At 49.1% G+C, this 21,472-nt stretch overlaps 1 protein-coding gene across 4 annotated transcripts in view; it reads left to right on the plus strand.

Annotated features, from left to right (window-relative positions):
- The window catches only part of TAF1 (TATA-box binding protein associated factor 1), a 140,077-nt gene that overhangs the window by 58,446 nt on the left and 60,159 nt on the right, over positions 1-21,472 (plus strand). For all 4 annotated transcript variants that reach the window (XM_084639995.1, XM_084639996.1, XM_084639997.1 and 1 more), the window contains exons 18-23: positions 5,445-5,575; positions 8,081-8,161; positions 9,377-9,526; positions 9,697-9,816; positions 9,981-10,156; positions 11,184-11,425. In XM_084639995.1, coding sequence (XP_084496121.1) covers positions 5,445-5,575; positions 8,081-8,161; positions 9,377-9,526; positions 9,697-9,816; positions 9,981-10,156; positions 11,184-11,425 — 900 coding nt within the window. The remainder of the gene's footprint in view (positions 1-5,444; positions 5,576-8,080; positions 8,162-9,376; positions 9,527-9,696; positions 9,817-9,980; positions 10,157-11,183; positions 11,426-21,472) is intronic.

Raw genomic sequence — 21,472 nt, forward strand, 5'->3', positions numbered from 1 at the left:
AACAAGCATGTTATCTCTGGAGAGACTAATACAGTTTGAGAACTGCAAAACTAAGCATCTCTGATGGTATCTTTTAGACTGAGCACTGAGTCCCATTGGGTAGATAGAAAGATTAACCTAAATAATCTATACTAAAGCCCCTGGAACCCCATAAGATTGGGTTCCTAATCCATGAACTGTTGGAACTCATTTACAAAACTTTTCTTAAACATTACATGAATATATTGTCTCATACTATAGAATTAGAATTTATAATCCCTATTCCATGATGAAATATGTTATAGCTCAAAGATATCTTAATTAAAACTATCTTTAGATAGGTTTTTTCCTCAAAAAGCATTTTATCAAAAAAATCCGATTTAAATAAAAAAAAAATATGAAAAAAAAATCATTGATTTTTATCCACCCTGATTGGAACATCATTGGTATATTAAACACTTTTGAAACTTAAGTGTTAAGAGGCAGGGGAGGACGTGGCACAGCAGTCTGTTAGCTTCAAGGCATTGACCATGATAAACATAATTGAAGCAGAAAATCCATCTCTAACCCTAATTTGTTTTTAATATCGGGGATTTGTTCAATTAGTTCCCATTACTGGATGTTACACTAGAATAATTGAGATTTGGAATGTAGCTGAGAGGATGTAGCCCTCAGGCTCTGGGACCTCTGTCAGCAACACAGTATACACCTCATTGCCACTCACCTTCCAGGGGCCAAGAACGCTGTGGCAGATCGCCTCAGCAGGACCTTCGCATCTCGCCATGAACGGTCCCTCTATCCGGAGGTGGTCAGCTCCAGTTTCCGCAAGTGAGGAACTCCCCAGATGGACCTGTTCGCATCCAGGCAGAACAGGAAATGCCACATCTTTTGCTCAATAAGGGGCATGGACAGGGGATCCCTGTCAAATGCTTTTCTATTCCATTGGTCGGGGCTCTGATGTACACCTTTCCTCTGGTGCTGTTGCTCCCAAGGGTCGTCCTGAAGACCAAGCAGGACAGGGTGAGGGAGAGCCTCATAGCACCGGCTTGTCCGTGCCAGCACTGGTACAGCACGCTGCTGGACTTTTCGGTGGCGACTCTGTTCCAGCTGCTGCTCAGGCTGGACTTGCTGTCCCAAGATCACGGCAGTCTTTTGCATCCAAATCTGGCAGCGCTGCACCTGACAGCTTGGCTGCTGTGTAGTTGAATGAGCAGGAGCAGCAGTGCTCGGCCGATATCCAGCAGGTCCTGTTGGGAAGTAGAAAGCCCTCTACAAGAGCAATCTACCTGGTCAAGTGGAAGCAGTTCAGCTGTTGGACCTTGGATAAAGGCATTTGGCCTGAGCGAGTGTCATTGTAGCTGATTTTAGACTGCATTCCGTATCTCAAGCTCCAGGGCTTGTCTCTTTCATCAATCAAGGTCCACTTGGCGGCCATCTCGGCCTTCCATCTGCCGCTCAAGGGCAGATTGGTTTTCGCCCAGCACATGATGGCCAGATTTCTCAAGGTCCTTGAGCTCCTCTACCCGCATGTCAAGGACCTTGTTCCCCCATGGGACTTGAAACTGGTGCTGTCGCAGCTCCTCCTATTGAGCCTTTGGCTTTCTGTTCTCTCCTTCTCCTGTCCTGGAAGGTTGCGTTCTTGGTTGCGGTGACTTCGGCCCGTTGAGTCTCTGAGTGTCGCGTGCTCACCTCGGAACCGCCTTATATGGTCTCCTACAAGGACAAGGTCCAACTGAGACCGCACCTGGCTTTCCTGCCCAAGGTGGTCTCTGTTTCATTCAAGCCAGGACATTTTACTTACCGGTCTTCTTGGCAAAGCCACATAAGTCACAGGAGGAGCGTAGACTGCATGCCTTGGATGTTAGGAGGCTCTGGGCTTCTACATCAACAGGACTAAGCCCTTCCGTAAGTCAACGAATTGTTCATCGCTGTGGCTCTTAAGATGAAAGGTCACCCTGTATCTGCTCAAAACATTTCTTCTTGGATCACTGCCTGCATTCGCTTCTGCTATGATCAAGCGAAGATGCTGCTCCCGGTGATTGTTGCAGGCCTCTTCAGAAGCGTTTGTGGCCCAGGTGCCTATCCAGGACATCTGCAGGGCAGCCACCTGGTTGTCCACCCATACGTTTACATCCCACTATGCACTGACCTAGCAGGCCTGGGATGATGCTGAGTTTGGTAGGGCACTACTGCAAGCTGCAAGGCTATGAACTCCAAGTCCACCTCTGTAGATAGTGCTTGTGAGTCACCTAGAATGGAATGACATGAGCAAGCACTCGAAGAAGAAAAAACAGTTACCTACCTTTCGTAACTGTTGTTCTTTGAGATGTGTTGCTCATGTCCATTCCATCACCTGCCCTCCTACCCCACTGTCGGAGTTTCTGGCAAGAAGGAACTGAGAGGGTGTAGGGTCGGCGGCGCCTGATATACTGATGCATGAGCGTGGCACTCAAGGAGGCGCCACAACCAACCCTACGGATATCGCTAAGGCGAAAGTCTCAGACAACTGTGCACGTGGGCGCATGCACACCTAGAATGGAATGGACATGAGCAACACATCTTGAAGAGCAACAGTTATGAATGGTAGGTAACTGTTTGTTTTTTATGGTCACCTTAGCAGCCATCATCCCGTCATTGGAAAAAGGCATGTGGTTTATGACTCTAGATATGCAGGACAGTTATTTTCGTATAGACAGACACCTGTATCACAGTAGGCCCTCAGCATTTTCAAGACAGGGTCATGCCATTTGGACTCAGCACTGCTCCAAGGTCTTCACCAAAGTTTTCTTCATCAGGGCGGCCTACCTCAGGTGTTATGAATTCCCATATCTTGACGACTGGCTCCTAGCAGCACAATCCAGAGACAAAGCCTGTATCTCAGCCTCCATCTGTCTCAGGCTCCTTTCTTTCCTCAGAGTCAGCATCAGCATAGAAAGATTCCAGACTCTGCAAGAACTGTAGTTAACAGTCCCTCTGTCCCAGCCAGGACTTGTGTATCCCTCTTGGACCACGTGGCCTTATGCACATATGTTACCGCTTTCATTCGTCTCCACCTTCCCTGCTTCCGGATGTGGCTCCAGGGAGTTTACTCACCACTTGCCCATGCCATGGACCTTATGCTGACTTTTCCTCCCAAGATACTCTCCTCCCTCCAGTGGTGGACAGACCTGCGACATATCTGCATGGGGGTTCCCTTTCTTCCCAGACAGGATGATCATCTCTGATGCATCCCTTGTAGGGTGGGGAAGTGCACATGGGACGCCACATGACACAGGGAACATGACCCCTTGGAAATCTAGGATGCACATCAAATTATGGAACTCTGGGCTGTACGGAAGGCATGCCAAACATTTCTCCCATCCATCTGCTCCCATCATGTTCTTACCAGGTTGATGTAATGAACAGTGCTGGTGTTGTCCAATCAACAGGGGACCCCGAAGTCACTCGCTTTGTGTGTGGAGGAGGTCAATCTATGGAACTGATATATTGCCCACAGATCCTGTTGCCTGCAGCCTACCTTCTGGGGACTCAGAACATGATTGCTGACTCACTCGGCAGAAGTTTGGTCACTGATCATGCATGGGAACTTCACGATACCATAGTGAGCGACATATTCAGCCAATGGGGGACTCTGATCAGGGACCTCTGTGCCTTCCCTGCCAACAACAAATGCAGCACATACTACTCCAGAGGGGCTATCAGTCTCCACTTTCAGGCTGATGGTCTCCTATTCTGCTGGTTGGACCAGATAAACTACGCCTTCCCTGCTCTGCCACTCCTTCCATGAGTACTCCATGAGATCAGGAGGGAGAGAGCAACAGTCATCCTGATCACCCCATTCTGGCCCAGACAGTTCTCGTTCCCCAACCTTCTCCATATGTCAACCCATCCCCCACTTCTTACCCCCACCTTTCCTGAGCTACTAACACAACACAACAGCGGGATCAGACATCCTGACCCAAGTGCGGAAAACCCTCTCAAGCGGCAGGAAAGAGTCTGAGGTGCTCCTACCAGGCCAAGCGGCAGGAAAGAGTCTGAGGTGCTCCTACCAGGCCAAGCGGAAACGCTTTGCCTCCTGGGCCCAAAAGAAAGCGCTTACCCAGAAGAGGTGGAGATTCCTTCTTTTAGATGACCTCCTGTCCTTGAAAGCATCGGGTCTTGCCCTCAACTCTGTCAAGGTTCACCTGGCAGCAGGTAGCGCTTTCCACACCCCTCCGCCCCATTGAAGGACACACTGTATTCATACACCTGTTGACTGCTAGGTCTTGGAAAGGCCTCATCAGAACCTTGCCACCCGTACAATCTATTGCTCCCCAGTGAGATTTCAACTTAGTTCTGTCAATGCTAATGCTTTGAACCGCTGGCTTAGTGTTCTAGGCCTCTCCTTTCCATGAAATTCACCTTCCTTTTGGGTATTGCTTTGGCAAGAAGGGTAGGTGAACTTGGGGCCAGGATGCGGACCTGCATTTCACCATTTCCCATAAGGATAAAGTCCCCCTGTGCCTACATACGAAGTTTCTGCCAAAGGTCATATCCAGTTTCATCTCAACCAATCCATCCACTTACCTGCTTTCTTCCCGAAGCCTCATGCTTCAGAAGAAGAATGTGGACTTCACTCCCTTGACATCTGCTGAGCCTTGGCCTTCTATCTACAGAGGGTGAGACTGATCAAGAAATCCCCTAGATTTGTTTATTACAATAGTTAAGAGTCAAGGGACAGGTGATCACACAGAGACTCTAAGTGGATTTCGGGATACATTTACACTGTTATCTGGACTGCCTCCACCCCTTAGAGGGAGGGCCCATTCCACAAGAGCCCACAAGCATTCCACAAGCATCAACCACGGCCCCCCTCCACGACATATGCAGAGCAGCCACGTGAAGTTCAGTACATACCTTTGCTATGCATTACATCTTGGTATAGAACTCTGCGATGGATGCCTCATTTGGAACTGCTGTCCTCTGCTCAACCATTCCATCCTCATCCTTGCACCCTCCTCTGACTTAGGTATTGCTCGTTAATCATGCTCAGTGGAATACAATAGGGACTATTGGTTGAAGGAGAAGAAAAGGAGAAGTTGTTACTTGTCTGTAGCTGAAGGTTCTTCAAGAAGCCTGGTCCCTATCTGTATTCCACTAAGTGTTTATGCAAGTGCACCATGTGTCCAAAACTGGAGATTTTGAAAATGGTAGTATCCATTGTCCACAAGTGCTCCCTTGGCTTGCCTCATGGTTTCGTCCAAGATGATAAAGGGTAGGGTAGACCAATCACATCTCCAGTTCCTTCTCCACCGTGAATACAAGAGATCCAAAGCAGAGGGGAAGGAGGGCGGGTAGTTAAATACAGATAGGGACCTCACATCTCAAAGAACCTCTAGTTACAGGTAAGTAACCTTTCCTTCTTCTTTGAGGGATGGTCTCTATTTGTTACAAGTAAGTAACCTCCTCATCTCTGCATTTTTCAGGGATGGACTCAAATTGGTGGGTATTAAAGTCAGACTTTAGATTACCAACAGAAGAGGAAATAAGAGCGATGGTGTCCCCAGAGCAGTGCTGCGCCTATTATAGCATGATTGCAGCTGAACAGCGGCTAAAGGTAAATGTCTCTTTCAGGCTAGCTGATATGTACTGATAAACTACAAGTAACTCTTTCTTTGTGGAGAATGAAGCAAGGTGCAACTTTCCCTAATGGGGGGACTAATTTTGCCTTAGTTTTGGTAGATTAGCCTCTTGACTCTGGGGCAAACAACTAAACCCTCTTCTGCACTTCCAGATGTCCAGAGAGGGAACTGGATACACCTCTACCCCAATATAATACGGTTCTTAGGAGACAAAAAAATCTCACCGCGTTATAGTTTAGACCGCATTATATCGAACTTGCTTTGGCCCCCCGCCCCCGTTCCTTGTTCCCTGACCGCCCCCTCCAGAGACCCCTGTCCCTAATCACCCCCAGGACCCCACCCCCTACCCAACCCCCCTGCTCCCTGTCCCCTGACTGCTCCGACCCCTATCCGCACCCCCCACCCCCGACAGGCACTCACTGGTAGCGGCGGGAAGTAGAGCAACATGGCTCCACTCCGCCACCTCACAGCCACGGCTCTCTGCTTCCCACCGCCTGTGAGTGCAGGGAGGTTGGGGAAAGGATGCTCCGCTTTCCGCTGCAGGTGAGTACGGGGGGCAACGGGAGCTAGCAGAGCGGAGCAGGCTGGGGCGGGGCTGCTCCGCTTCCTGCCACTGGTGAGTGTGGGGAGGTTGGGGAAAAGATGCCCTCCGCACTCACCGGCGGTGGGACGTGGAGCGATGCGGCCCCAGCCCGTGCCGCTTTCCTTGTCCTGGCCCCAGCCGTGTTGCTGGGGGTGGGGTGGGGGGGGTGGTTGGGGAAAGGTCCCGCACTCACCAGCGGTGGGAAGTGGAGCGCCGCAGCTGGGAGCTGGTGGGCTGGGACTGAGCTGCTTCACTTCTGCTGCTGCTAGTGATTGCGGGGGGGAATCCCTTTCCCCAAGCCCCCTTCCCCAAGTGACATGGGTGGGGCTGGGGCGAGCGAAGCGGAGTGTGCTGCTCCTGGCCCCCCCGCTAATCCCCTGGGCCACTCTGGGACTGCGGGGCCCCTGAAAGTGCCCCCCCCCACGGCTCCTGCCTCCCAGACCCCAGGGTGGGGGTGGGGGAGGAACCGCGTTCTATCGGGTCACGTTATATCAGGGTAGAGGTGTACATGACAAAAGGGAACCATTAGATTCCCACCATCTTGGATGGGTTTCCCCACCCTGTCCCCTTACTGTACTTGGTGAGGAAGTATCTAGTGGAGACATGGCATCCCAGAGGCTGAGAAGGGGTGTGGAGAATGAATTAGTGAGTGGGAGGCCTAGCCAGTGGGCTAGCCTGCACGGGGGCCACTGGACTTGCTTTGAAAACCGGTTATTTTTTAAGTCAAGATTTCAGAGTTTGCTCAAATTAGGGTTGCCATATGTCCGGGTTTTCCCAGACATGACCTCTTTTTTTTTTTTTTTTTTTTTTTTTGATCCTGTGCCTCTGTCTGGATGGATTTTTCAGATAAGAGGCAATGTCTAGGATTCTTGTGAGCAGAAGTTGCAGCTCAGAAAGAGTTGTCTGTGCCCAGATTGGTCCCTTCTCTGCAGCCCCAGCTCCCGGATCCTGCCCACCCAAGCCCCAGCTCCCAGGCCTGGGGAAGGGGAGAGGCCCAAAGGGCGGTGCTGACTGAGGGCTGGCGCTGCATCCTGGGCTGTACCAGCCGCACTATCACTGCGACAGGGAGTGACTGCCCCCCACCTCAAGAGTGAGGCCGCATGTACCCCTTCCCAGTACACACTCCTGGTATCCCTCCCAGTATACACCCCCCCCCCAGCTCCAGTATCCCTCCAAACCCCCCCTCCTGGTACACACACTCCCACAAATACTCCTCCCCTTTGCAAGCTCCCCTCCTCAGACTCCCCACCTGCTACCCCCTCACCCCGGCAGTGTCCTCTTTTAGGGAACCTGAAATATGGTGTCGTGAAGCGAGGACTCACCAGCGCTGGTCATCCTGGGAATTAGCTGTTCCAGCCTGGAGCACCCTCTTCAGGCCGGTGTCTCGCTTGCCACTGGCCCCCGTGTCCCTCCCGGACCTTGGTGCCCCTCTATGTCAGGGTTCTGCCCCCAGCAATAACCCACAATCTGGGTCTCCCCACCAAGGGGAACCCCAACCCCTCTATCCCCACCTTGCCTCAGTGGCTACTGACAGTCACCATCTAGCCCACATTCACTGGGGCAGACTGTAAATCACTCATCATTGGTAAGGAGGGTTTAGACCAGCTGCCTTTGCCTAACCCTGGGCTGCCCCTCTGAAACCCCAGTACCTGCTTTGGGCCTTCAGCAGGTGACCATCCCGCTACATACGGTAACCCTAGTCCAAATGCTGATATCATGTTTCAGCTTTGTTAATCTCCTGGTGGTCTCTCCCCACAGTGTGTTCTGTATACTACACTTGGTCTGTTCTCTGCTGGAGACTGTCAATCTCATAGTACTCCGTTTTTTCCTTTTCTCATGGGTCCTTTTTATAATTTGGGAGTTTGATTTATTTATTTTTCCTTCTGTTTCTCTACAGGATGCAGGTTATGGGGAAAAATCGTTCTTTGCCCCAGAGGAAGAGAATGAAGAGGACTTCCAGATGAAGATTGATGATGAGGTACTGTCAAGGCAGAGCAGGGAAAGGGTTAGACATATGATGGTCTGTATTCTAGTCTGGTAGCAAATAAATAAAATCTTTTTTTAAACAGAGAGCACATTTTCTTTTGGTTGTGGATTGTATAATCGTGATTTCCTCTCCCCCCCTCCCCACACTTTTATTCTGAGGAATCCACCCCTTTCTGCAAAATGAACTCAGTGCAAGGGCTTGCCTGTACAAATACTTAGTTGTGGCAAACTGGGATGTAAGCCTACCCCCACACTAGCCTATTATGTGCTAAGTGTCCTGGGGCTGAAGGTAAAATCTCTGCCAAAACTACAGCTAATATAACAGCAAAGGATGGCCTGAACACATTAAAACAGTGCTCTGAAGTCCACTGACTAGTTGTAATAGCTAGGACTGTATTATCTGAGACCCCCATTCACCCAGCTCCCACCAAAGCAACTGTGCTCACTATACAGGAATGCTGCTGGTAGATAGGCCTATGGTCAGACACTCAAGCATAGGGAAAAGAGCCTTGTCAGCATCTTCTCATTGACCAGTCCATGGTGGGGATTTGAGTTGGGAGTTGGAAAGACAAGAAGAAAATCACCATGAAAAGAGGTGGAGAATAGACCACTCTATGGACATGGTCATTGCTAATGGTTGTTCAGTGCTTAGTTACCAAGATGATGGCAGTCTTAGAAATATTCAGGATAAAGAGAGGAGACTAAGTAGTGAGAGGACTGTGGTGATCCATGTCCCATCCTCGAAGGAGATTACTGCAGACCCTAAGCGGTTCAATTTGACTGTATATCAGCTTAGATCTAATAAAAAGATAGTAATGCAATCTGATAGTTCAGCAGGGGTTCATGAGGCATCAGCTGGTGCTAGCATGAGCAGAGGTGCCTGGGAGAGGAGAGAGCTAAGGTGACAGCACAGGTCAGGAGGGCTCAGCACATCAGGGAATGCAGATGTCTATATTTATTGCATTGTATTTTTAAAGCTGTTTGAACATAAATGTTTCCTCTGAGGACAGATCATGTGTGTGTTTATGGTTCACTCAGTTTATGTCCGTTAAAAACTGTGGCCTGTCAGTAAATTAAACTTGAGAACATTAGTAAAAACTGTTTAATTTGCTTGAAATTTTGGTAGGGCCAAAACCAAAATGGGTGGAAATCTCTCCCTGGTGAGAGTGACAGAAGTGTGATGGCCTATTCCTCTCCTTTATGGCAGGTGCGCACAGCTCCTTGGAATACCACACGAGCCTTCATTGCTGCTATGAAGGGGAAGTGTCTTCTGGAAGTGACTGGTGTGGCAGATCCTACAGGTTGTGGTGAAGGATTCTCTTATGTGAAGATCCCTAACAAACCAACACAGCAGAAGGTAGATGTGTTCCCAAGGCTGGTGAGGGGCAAGAGGGATAAGTCTGAAGAAGTAGAATAAAGATGGGTAAGGAGGAGGCGGTTTGAGAGGATGTCAGACAGAGGGAATGAGAATACAGAAAAGGTTAGTGTGTGTGGTGACATTCAAAGGCTATGTCTTTCTTTGAACAGGATGACAAGGAGCCACAGCCAGTGAAGAAGACTGTGACAGGAACGGATGCTGATCTCCGGCGTCTGTCTCTCAAAAATGCCAAACAGCTTCTACGTAAATTTGGTGTTCCTGAAGAAGAGGTGAGTTTGATACAGGAGCTGCACAGTATGGAGCCCCGGGCATGGGATCCAGAGTGGCTTATGGAGAGGGCTCACTTTTAACTCTTAGCCTTTCTGACTCCGGATCCTCCTCCCTAAACTATCTGTCTCCTGAAGCCCTTTCTAGTGTGTGTCTTGTTTCTCAGATTAAGAAGCTTTCCCGTTGGGAAGTGATTGATGTGGTGCGCACAATGTCCACAGAGCAGGCTCGCTCAGGGGAGGGGCCTATGAGTAAATTTGCACGTGGGTCTCGGTTCTCAGTGGCAGAACATCAGGAGAGATATAAAGAGGAGTGTCAACGCATCTTCGACTTGCAGAATAAGTAAGTTCTTATCAGGCATTTACAGCCTCCTATCCATCCCACAGTCAGGAGCCTAGAGTCTTTCAATTTGCTTATGGGCCTTATGGACTTTGAATGCCTGTGAGCTGCCAAAGCATAGTGGGGATTCATGTTGATTTGTCCAGCTGAGCCACATTAATAGAGCACTGAGGATGAGGGCTTTGTGGGAATGTTTATAGAAAATATCGGCATGGTTTTGGTGTTCTCTTGGTTGCAGACCTTTTGGGAAAGATCAGGAATGGAAGTCTGGCACCATACCCTGACAGGTGTGATATGATATTCCACAGAGCTTTGTTTCTAGGGCCACAGTTTGCTAGCTTCTTACACCTGTCTCTGTTGGATAGCAACTACTGGCTCCACACCCTTCTCTGTGTTACTATAGCTCGTGACATTTACATCTCCATTCCGAGCCTATATCTACACTTAAAATGCTACAGTGGCACAGCTGCTGCAGCAGCACTTCAGTGTAGACACATACCGCAGCAACAGGCAGGATTCTCCCTTTGCTGTAGGTAATCCACCTTTCCAAGAGGAGGTAGCTATGGAAGAACTCTTCCATCAACCTAGCTCTACCTACAACTGGGGGTTAGGTCGGCTTAACTATGTCTCTCGGGGGTGTGGAATTTTTACAGCCCTGAGAGACGTAGTTGTGCCAATGTACCTTTTCAGTGTAGACCAGCCCCAGGTTCTTCAACCAAAATGTTGGACTGGGAGCCAGCAGGGTAGACAGATGATTGGACTATCACTAGGGAGAGAAGGACAATTGAATGAGAGGAGGGGCATTGAGTTTGGGCTCCTTTTGGGAGCAGGAGCTGCAGGATGGCTGAAGTGGGAGAGCTGATTAACAGTTTGAGGGGTTTGTGTACATTCCAGGCTACTTCCTGGAGGGCTGGTTTCATACCTACTGCTGTCACTTTTGTCCTCTTATTTATGCATGGCGGGTGGGGGTAGATGTTGAGGTACTTGTGGTTTGTAAGGTAACTGACTTTGAAGCTGTCTCCTGTTTCAGAGTTTTAGAATCAACTGAGATCTTGTCAACAGACACAGACAGCAGCTCAGCTGAGGACAGTGACTTCGAGGAGATGGGAAAGAATATTGAGAATATGTTACAGAACAAGAAAACCAGCTCACAGCTGTCTCGGGAGAGAGAAGAACAGGAGCGGAAGGAGCTGCAGAGGATGCTTCTGGGAGAAGACAGTGGCAATGACAAAGAAAGGAGCAGAAAGGACAGGAGAGACAAAAAAGGATTGTGTGAGTGATTGCAATAAGTGGAATGCCGGGGGCAGGAGATCACAGAATATCAGGGTTGGAAGGGACCTCAGGAGGTCATCTAGTCCAATCCCCTGCTCAAAGCAGGACCAATCCCCAACTAAATCATCCCAGCCAGGGCTTTGTCAAGCCTGACCTTAAAAACCTCTAAGGATGGAGATTCCACCACCTCCCTAGGTAACCCATTCCAGTGCTTCACCACCCTCCTAGTGAAAAAGTTTTCCCTAATATCCAACCTAAACCTCCCCCACTGCAACTTGAGACCATTAGTCCTTGTTCTGTCATCTGCTACCACTTAGAACAGTCTAGATCCATCCTCTTTGGAACCCTCCGTTTGAAAAATTTTAGGGGTCTGCAAATGAAAAAAGGTTGAAAACCACTGCTCTAGGGCTTTATTTACTCTATAACTAGTACGATGTTATTTTAACCATTTGTGACACCCTCACCTGGTTACACCACAGTTGTATATGTGCAACAGATTTTCACAACACTTTCTAGGCATTAGCCATGTTTGTGTGTCCAAATCTACCACACTGTGTTGTAGCAATTTATTCTGGAGAAACTTGGGCAGCTATTCTGTAGTGTCTCAACAGAAAAGAGTATAATTTGGAGTACATCTACACCTAGAGCTTGTCTATACTGCAGTATTGTGATATGTCCTTACTATGCCGGTAAAACATCTCACCTCCACAAAAGCAACTTGCAGCAGTGCACAGTTGTTCAGACCATCATTACACATATTCTGATCAAAATTGATCACTATTTAATGAGCACTGGATTGATCTGTAATGTGGTATTGCCACTGTGGGCAGGAAACTTAGACAGAGAAAAGTACTTTGACAGAGGGGGCATTTAACCACCAGGACATTATTAACTTTTCCTTTGGCTGACAGAAGGTCTAGGACAATCAGACTGGATGTCAGGAGTGTCTTGGATTACTACTTGTACAGAACTGAGCCTTCAGAAAGTCAGATGGGTTATGTGTTTATATATGCCATTTGTAAAGAAGATAACAGAGCCTCTAAGGCAACAGTGTTTAGATGGGTAGTAGCAGCAATCAGGTCAGGCAAAACTCCACATGGGATCAGGAAACGCTCAACTAGGTCAATGGCAACTCATACATAGCCTGAGAAAAATGAAAAAAGGGAGGGCTATTGTCTCAAGTGTTTAGGAGAGGGCCATCAGACAGATAAGTGCCCAGTTTGCAGGAGCTTTAGACCCAAGACTAAGAGAGAGTGGGACTATAGTTTGAAGCTCCTCTTGATGGAGTCGGCCCTCCGCCCACGGCTGGCACTGGAAGCCACACCGACATCATCAGTGCATAGTGCCCCGGCCTCAGTGCGGGATGTCCCTGCACCAAGGAAGGACTCCTCCAAGAAGCACCGATGCTGCTCCCCGACTCGTAAGGCCAGTGCTACCAGGCGGCACTGCTTACAGCCCCCACTGCTGCATAAGAAAAAGAGGGCGGACAGGGGTTGTTCCCCCATCAAGAAGCTGTGAGGGGATTCCAGCAGGGTGCGTCCTCCGGCGGGACACCCATGGCCTGGGCTTCTAGACCTGGCACCATCGACTCCAGACGTGGTTGGTACAGGTGCACAGGTCGGGGAGGGACTCAATGGACACGATAGTTACCCTCGCATTCTCGAGTCTCTCCACTGGTGTCTGCAGCCACAAGCGGTCTGTGCGGGAGTACCCTTTGCCAAACCCCAACCGACGCTATCCCTAGTCACGGACGCATTGGCGGTCGGTTGGGGAGTGCACCTGGGCAACACCAGAACTCAAGGCCTATGGTCCCACACAGAACTATCGCTGCACGTCAACGTAAGGGAGCTGAGGGTGGTTTGTCTGGCATGCCAAGCGTTCCAGGCCTGCCTGCAGGCTGCATGTGTGTTGGTGCTGACAGACAACACTGCAGCGATGTTCTAGATAAATAAACAGTGGTGCTCGGTCCTCTTCCCTGTTCCAGCTGTGTTCTTCGAGCTGTGGGATTTTTATATCTCCCACTCGATACACCTAGAGGCGTCGCACCTTCTGAGAGCGCAAAACTAGCTAGCTGATCACCTCAGCCGCTCATTCCATGGTCACCAATGTTCTCTGAGGCCTGACATCGCGCACTCGATTTTCCAGAGACGGGGCTCTCCCCACATAGACCTGTTCGTGACGCGGAGCAACAGGAAGTTCCAGCGGTTCTGCTTTTTCCTGAACCACAGCCCAGGCTCCATCACAGACGCCTTTCACTTTTCATGGACGAGTCACCCTCTGTACACGTTCCTGCCCTTCCCTCTCATACACAGAGTCCTCAAGGTTCACCGGGACAGGAGTTCCTTGATCCTCATAGCGCCAGCGTCGCCCCGCCAGCACTGGTTCACCTTGTTGTTGAACCTCTCAGTGGACAGACCAGTAGCACTTCCTGAATGCCCGACCTTCATCACACAGGACCACGGCTATCTGCAATACCCCAATCTGGAGTCCCTCCATCTCATGGTTTGGAATCGCCGTGGCTGAACCCCCTTGAGCTTCAGTGTTCGGACCCAGTGAGGGAGGTCCTGCTGGGAAGTAGGAAACCCTCCACTCGTGCCACGTACCTGGCAAAGTGGAAGAGTTTTCCCATCTGGTCTCTGCAGAGGGGAACTGAACCGCAGCTAACGCCAATTCCCCTTTTTTGGACTACCTGTTATACCTCAAGCAGCAGGGGTTGGCAATTTCCTTTCTCAGGGTACACCTGGTTGCCATTTTGGCCTTTCACCCGGGGGCAGTGGGTAGGTCAGTCTTCGGTAATCCCATGGTGGGCTGCTTTCTCAAGGGCTTGGACAGACTTTATCTTCAGGTATGGCAGTCTGTTCCCCAGTGGGACCTCAACCTGGTCCTGTCTGCAATCATGAGGTCCCATTTTGAGCCCATGGCAACCTGCCCTCTGTCCTACCTTTCCTGGAAGATGGCCTTTCTGGTGGCCATAACCTCAGCCAGAAGGGTATCCAAGCTCAGAGCGCTGACTTACAAACCACCCTATACACTCTCTTCTAAAGACAAGGTGCAGCTATGCCTTCACCCATGCCAGTAACAGAGAATGCATGTTCCATTTCCTGGACATTGGGTGTGCCCTGGCATTCTACATTGAGTGCACAAAGCCATTTTGTAAGTCACCGCAGCTGTTTATTGCAATCACAGAAAGGTTGAAGGGGCTCCCAATCTCGTCCCAGCGCATTTCATCATGGATCACGTCCTGTATCAGGACTTGCTACAACCTGGCAAAAATTCCAGCCCCTCCGCTTACGGCACACGCCACGAGAGTGCAGGCATCGTCTGCAGCATTCCTGGTGCAGGTCCCTGTCCGGGACCTATGCAAGGCAGCAGCGTGGTCTTCCATCCACGCCTTCACGTCACGCTACGCCATTACCCAGCAGACGAGGGATGCTGCAGCCTTTGGCAGGGCAGTCCTGCACTCAGCAACCGGGTGATCTCTGACCCCTCCCCATGGCAAACTGCTTGGAAGTCACCTATTAGAATTCACATGAGCAGTCACTTGAAGAAGAAAAAATGTTACCTACCTCTCGTAACTGTTGTTCTTTGAGATGTGTTGCTCATGTCCATTCCAAATCCCGCCCACCTCCCCTCTGTCGGAGTATTCTGGCAAGAAGGAACTGAGCAGGCGGCGGGTCGGCAGGGACCTATATATACCGCCATAAAGGCGCCACTGCAGTGGTCTCCACAACCAACCCAACGGGTATCGCTAGGGGAAAAACCTTCCGACGACCATGCAAATGGTGCGCGCACACCTATTGGAATGGACATGAGCAACACATCTCGAAGAACAACAGTTACGAGAGGTAGGTAACCGTTTTATCTCCCACGATGTCTCACTGGCAGCAGCCTACCTCCCGGGCACACAAAACTCAATAGTGGACAGTTTCAGTCGCAGATTCCCACATGACCACGAGTGGGAGCTAGACCCAGTAGTACTTCACAGTCTATTCAGACAATGGGGGACACCAACTATAGAGCTGTTCACGACTTACCTGAACAAGAAATGTCCATGCTACTGCTCCGGAGCAGAGATAGGACAACGCTCCCTGGGCAATGCTCTCCTCCTCCCCTGGGACAGGGACCTTCTCTGTGCCTTTCCTCCTTTATCCCTACTGTCTAAAGTCCTGCTGAAAATAAATGCAGATGGAGCACACATCCTACTGATCACTCCTACTTGGCTGAGACAGATCTCATACCCTTACCTGTCACAGCTTGTGATGTGCCCACCAATCCCTCTCCCAGTCACTCCGTACTGTTCTCGCAGAACAGAGGATGTACCCTACATCCCAACCTGGGGATTCTCTGCCTCAAGGCATGGCTCCTTCTTGATTGCAACACGCAGAAAGCTCCTGTTTGAAGGAGGTGCAAGAGGTATTACACAGTAGAAAGTCCTCGACATGATGTACTTCCTTGCAGAAATGGTCCAAGTTTCGAATTTGGTGTACAACAAATCTCCTCAACATCTGTGACTGTTCCATATATCTTGGACTGACCTTAAAAAGATTGGGACTATCTCTAAGCTCTCTGAGTCCACATAGCAGCTATAGCAGCCTTCCACCAACCAGTATAGGGATACTCAATGCTGTCACACCTGACCTCTGAAAGGTTTCTGAAGGATATAGAATCATAGAATATCAAGGTTGGAAGGGACCTCAGGAGGTCATCTAGTCCAACCCCCTGCTCAAAGTAGGACCAATCCCCAATTAAATCATCGCAGCCAGGGCTTTGTCAAGCCTGACCTTAAAAACTTCTAAGGAAGGGGATTCCACCACCTCCCTAGGTAACCCATTCCAGTGTTTCACCACCCTCCTAGTGAAAAAGTTTTTCCTAATATCCAACCTAAACCTCCCCCACTGCAACTTGAGACCATTAATCCTCGTTCTGTCATCTGCTACCACTGAGAACAGTCTAGAGCCATCCTCTTTGAAACCCCCTTTCAGGTAGTTGAAAGCAGCTATCAGTTCCTCCCTCATTCTTCTCTTCCATAGACTAAACATCCCCAGTTCCCTCAGCCTCTCCTCACAAGCCATGTGTTCCAGTCCCCTAATCATTTTTGTTGCCCTCCGCTGGACTCTCTCCAATTTTTCCACATCCTTCTTGTAGTGTGGGGCTCAAAACTTGACACAGGACTCCAGATGAGGCCTCACCAGTGTCGAATAGAGGGGAACGATCACGTCCCTCGATCTGCTGGCAATGCCCCTACTTATACATCCCAAAATGCCATTTGCCTTCTTGGCAACAAGGGCACACTGTTGACTCATATCCAGCTTCTCGTCCACTATCACCCCAAAGTCCTTTTCTGCAGAACTGCTGCCGAGCCATTCGGTCCCTAGTCTGTAGCGGTGCATTGGATTCTTCCGTCCTAAGTGCAGGACTCTGCACTTGTCCTTGTTGAACCTCATCAGATTTCTTTTGGCCCAATCCTCTAATTTGTCTAGGTCCCTCTGTATCCTATCCCTACCCTCAGCATATTTACCTCTCCTCCCAGTTTAGTGTCATCTGCAAACTTGCTGAGGTGCAATCCACACCATCCTCCAGATCATTTATGAAGATATTGAACAAAACCAGCCCGAGGACCGACCCTTGGGGCACTCCACTTGATACCGGCTTCCAACTAGACATGGAGCCATTGATCACTACCTGTTGAGCCCAACAATCTAGCCAGCTTTCTCTCCACCTTATAGTTCATTCATCCAGCCCATACTTCTTTAACTTGCTGGCAAGAATACTGTGGGAGACCCTGTCAAAAGCTTTGCTAAAGTCAAGGAACAACACGTCCTTTCCCTTCATCCACAGAGCCAGTTATCTCGTCATAGAAGGCAATTAGATTAGTCAGGCATGACTTGCCCTTGGTGAATCCATGCTGACTGTTCCTGATCACTTTCCTCTCCTCGAAGTGCTTCAGAATTGATTCCTTGAGGACCTGCTCCATGATTTTTCCAGGGACTGAAGTGAGGCTGACTGGCCTGTAGTTCCCAGGATCCTCCTTCTTCCCTTTTTTAAAGATGGGCACTACATTAGCCTTTTTCCAGTCGTCCGGGACTTCCTCCGATCACCATGAGTTTTCAAAGATAATGGCCAATGGCTCTGCAATCACATCCACCAATTCCTTTAGCACTCTCGGATGCAATGCATCCGGCCCCATGGACTTGTGTACGTCCAGCTTTTCTAAATAGTCCCAAACCACTTCTTTCTCCACAGAGGGCTGGTCACCTCCTCCCCATGCTGTGCTGCCCAATGCAGTAGTCTGGGAGCTGACCTTGCTCGTGAAGACGGAGGCAAAAAAAGCAATGAGTACATAAGCTTTTTCCACATCCTCTGTCACTAGGTTGCCTCCCTCATTCAGTAAGGGGCCCACACTTTCCTTGACTTTCTTCTTGTTGCTAACATACCTGAAGAAACCCTTCTTGTTACTCTTAACATCTCTTGCTAGCTGCACCTCCAGGTGTGATTTGGCCTTCCTGATTTCACTCCTGCATGCCCGAGCAATATTTTTATACTCATCCCTGGTCATTTGTCCAATCTTCCACTTCTTGTAAGCTTCTTTGTGTTGAAGATCAGCAAGAATTTCACTGTTAAGCCAAGCCGGTCGCCTGCCATATTTACTATTCTTTCTACACATCGGGATGGCTTGTCCCTGTAACCTCAATAAGGATTCTTTAAAATACAGCCAGCTCTCCTGGACTCCTTTCCCCCTCATGTTATTCTCCCAGGGGATCTTGCCCATCAGCTCCCTGAGGGAGTCAGTCTGCTTTTCTGAAGTCCAGGGTCCATATTCTGCTGCTTTCCTTTCTTCCTTGTGTCAGGATCCTGAACTTGACCATCTCATGGTCACTGCCTCCCAGGTTCCCATCCACTTTTGCTTCCCCTACTAGTTCTTCCCGGTTTGTGAGCAGCAGGTCAAGAAGAGCTTTGCCCCTAGTTGGTACCTCCAGTACTTGCACCAGGAAATTGTCCCCTACATTTTCCAAAAGCTTCCTGGATTGTCTGTGCACCGCTGTATTGATCTCCCAGCAGATATCAGGGTGATGGAAGTCTCCCATGAGAACCCGGGCGTGCGATATAGTATAGTATATGTGTGTGTGTGTGTGTGTGTGTGTATATATATATATATATATATATATATATATAGGATATAGTAAACCTCTTCCTGCAACCTCAACTTCCTACTCCCGCATGGGACCTAAACCTAGTATTGAAAGGACTGACCAGGCCTCCCTTTGAACCCATGGCCACCTGTTACATACCTCTCCATGAAAATGGCCTTCCTGATGGCAATCACCTTGGCTAGGAGAATAGGGGAACTAGCGGCTCTGGTGGCATATCCCCCTACATAGTATTCTTTCGGGACAAGATTACGCTCAGGCCTTACCCAAAATTCATCCCCGTTTCACATGAACCAGTTCATTCACCTTCCAACCTAATCCTCACCGAGACAACAGGGAGGCTATATTACACACACTAGACGTCAAGAGAGCCCTAGCCAACTATCTGAATAGGATGAAGGCTTTCAGGAAGTCTTGTAGGCTTTTTCTTACCATTGAGGAGACGGGTTCAACTATATTGGCCCAGAGACTCTCCAAATGGATCTCGAACTGCATCAGACAATGTTATCACGTTCGTAATACTGCCCCTCCAGATACTATTTGCAGGCACTCAGTGAGGTTGAGCTCCTCATCCATCACCTTCTTCAAGACTGTCCCTGTCAGAAATCTGTAGAGCAGTGACATGGGTGTCAGTCCACTATGCAGACTGACTTTGCAGAACACTATGTGATCACTGGGGAGTCCGCCTCCAGTGCCATCTTCGGCTCCACAGTACTGTCATCTGTAACTGACCCGACTCTGAAGTCCCAAACTGCTAATAGGGATACTGCTTGGGAGTTACCTATGGTGGAGCACCCATAGGAATGCTACTCAAAGAAGAAGTTGTTACTCATCTTGTGCAGTAACGATGGTTCATCGAGATGTGTGTCCCTCTGGGTGCTCCACATCCCACCCTCTTCCCTTCTACTTCAGGGTTCTTGCCAATGACACTGCAGTAGGGAAGCAACTGAGGGGGGTTAGCCCGCATGTGCCGACTAGCCGCATGGCAGGGCATGAGGAGGGATGGCGCAAGTGCAGGCCTAACAGACACTGCTACCAAAGTTCTCTGATCAGCAACGAAGGGACACAAGCACATCGAGAGTGGAGCACCCATAGGGGCACACGTCTCGAAGAACCATCGTTGCTGTACAAGGTAACTACTACTTCTAGTAGCTAGAACTTAACAAGCTAGACTTCATTATAGGTAAAATCCTTACCACATGTTCCAGGCAATAGGTATGACCAAATTCTCAGGTCAGAACCCCTCCCGAAGTCCAGAGCTTGGTTTCTTTCTTGTCTTAGGTGGGAGAGAGCAAGAGCAAGCAAATATCTGGGGTATTTTTGTATCTCACTTGTGTAGTCTGGTCCCCCTTTGAAATGTGTTTTCCTGAGGGATTCCCCTACGTAAAGTTCCTTCCCACCGTGAGGATGGAGACCTGGAGTCTCATGGTGAAAGAGGTTCCATACTGTTTGCTAAAGCACAGATCAATCTGTTCCTGTCCCCCATTATTGCCAATAAATGGCCGCTTGACTGGTGATCATAAAATCACAGAATATCAGGGTTGGAAGAGGGACCTCAGGAGGTCATCTAGTCCAGCCCCCTGCTCAAAGCAGGACCAATCCCCAACTAAATCATCCCAGCCAGGGCTTTGTCAAGCCTGATCTTAAAAACTTCAAAGGAAGGAGATTCTACCACTTCCCTAGGTAACCCATTCCAGTGCTTCACCACCCTCCTAGTGAAAAAGTTTTTCCTAATATCCAACCTAAACCTCCCCAAAGTGAATGCCAGTTAACTTTGATGACACCTTGCAAGAGGTGTCAGCTTGTCCTTTGTCTTTGAGAAACAGACTTAACCCCCTCCCTAGACGTGTCTGGTAAACACATTTCAGTCGTAATTTTAATTTCATGTTCCTGACTTTACATAGAATGTGGCAGCACACATATCACCATGGTATTATTGACCAGTGCGTTACTAGTTTTCAAATGATACCTCGTAAGTCAAATTTTGTACGAAGATTATTACAATGGTGTGTAGGGTGTGAATGCAAGGGTTCGAAAGGTCACATCCCTTAATTCCCCTTTTCCACCCAGCAAGCATTTATGTGAATATTTTAACTTCAAAAACAGTTTGAGTGCCTTCTGAATTTTCTGCTTTATCAAATCACCTTTCCACAAAATAAAAAAACCGCTTTGATGGCAATATGCATTCTCCACCAGCTTTCAGCCCAGCACTGTCACGAGCTGCTCACCAACTGTCCCTCTGGATTTGCACAACCCGTCTTGTCTTTCAGCTCCCTTTTTGGAGGCTGACTTTCACACCCCATATCTTCCTGAACAGAAATCACAATGGACTGATGGTGTCTCATCCAATTCTCTTTCCTTTCCAACCCCCTTACCCATCTTCCTTTGGGGACCCCTCTCATGAGAACATTCTTCTGCAGGAGGTAGTTCTCCTCACCCTGGGAGCAGTACAGTTAGTACCTCCCAACAGCAAGGGGAAAAGAATTTTTCTCGAGGGACTTCCTTGTCCCCAAGAAGACAGGGGATTGGAAGACCTATTGCAGGAACCTCAGGGACACTTTCACTTGCCACCTAAAATTCAGAATGGTGACCATGTCATCCATTGATCTGTCTCTAGATCTAGAGAATTGGCTCACAGCCCTCGATCTCAAAGATGCCTGCTTTCAGATGGATGCTCATCCAGCCCCCAGAATATTCCTGAGACTTGTTGTTGGTCAGTAGTACTAGCCGTACAGAGTTCTTCCCTTTTGGGCTCTCAGCGGCACCTAGAGTGTCTGCCAAGGTACTGTTGGTGGTAGCAGTTCACAGTCAGGAGTGGGTAACAGTTTACTTCTCCTCAGATGGTTGGTTCGTGAAGGGACGATGATATCAGGAAACACAAGGAGCAACCAGCATACTT

The sequence above is a fragment of the Lepidochelys olivacea genome (genome assembly GCF_965140295.1).
Source record: "Lepidochelys olivacea isolate rLepOli2 genome assembly, chromosome: 9".
Classification (NCBI taxonomy): domain Eukaryota; kingdom Metazoa; phylum Chordata; order Testudines; family Cheloniidae; genus Lepidochelys; species Lepidochelys olivacea.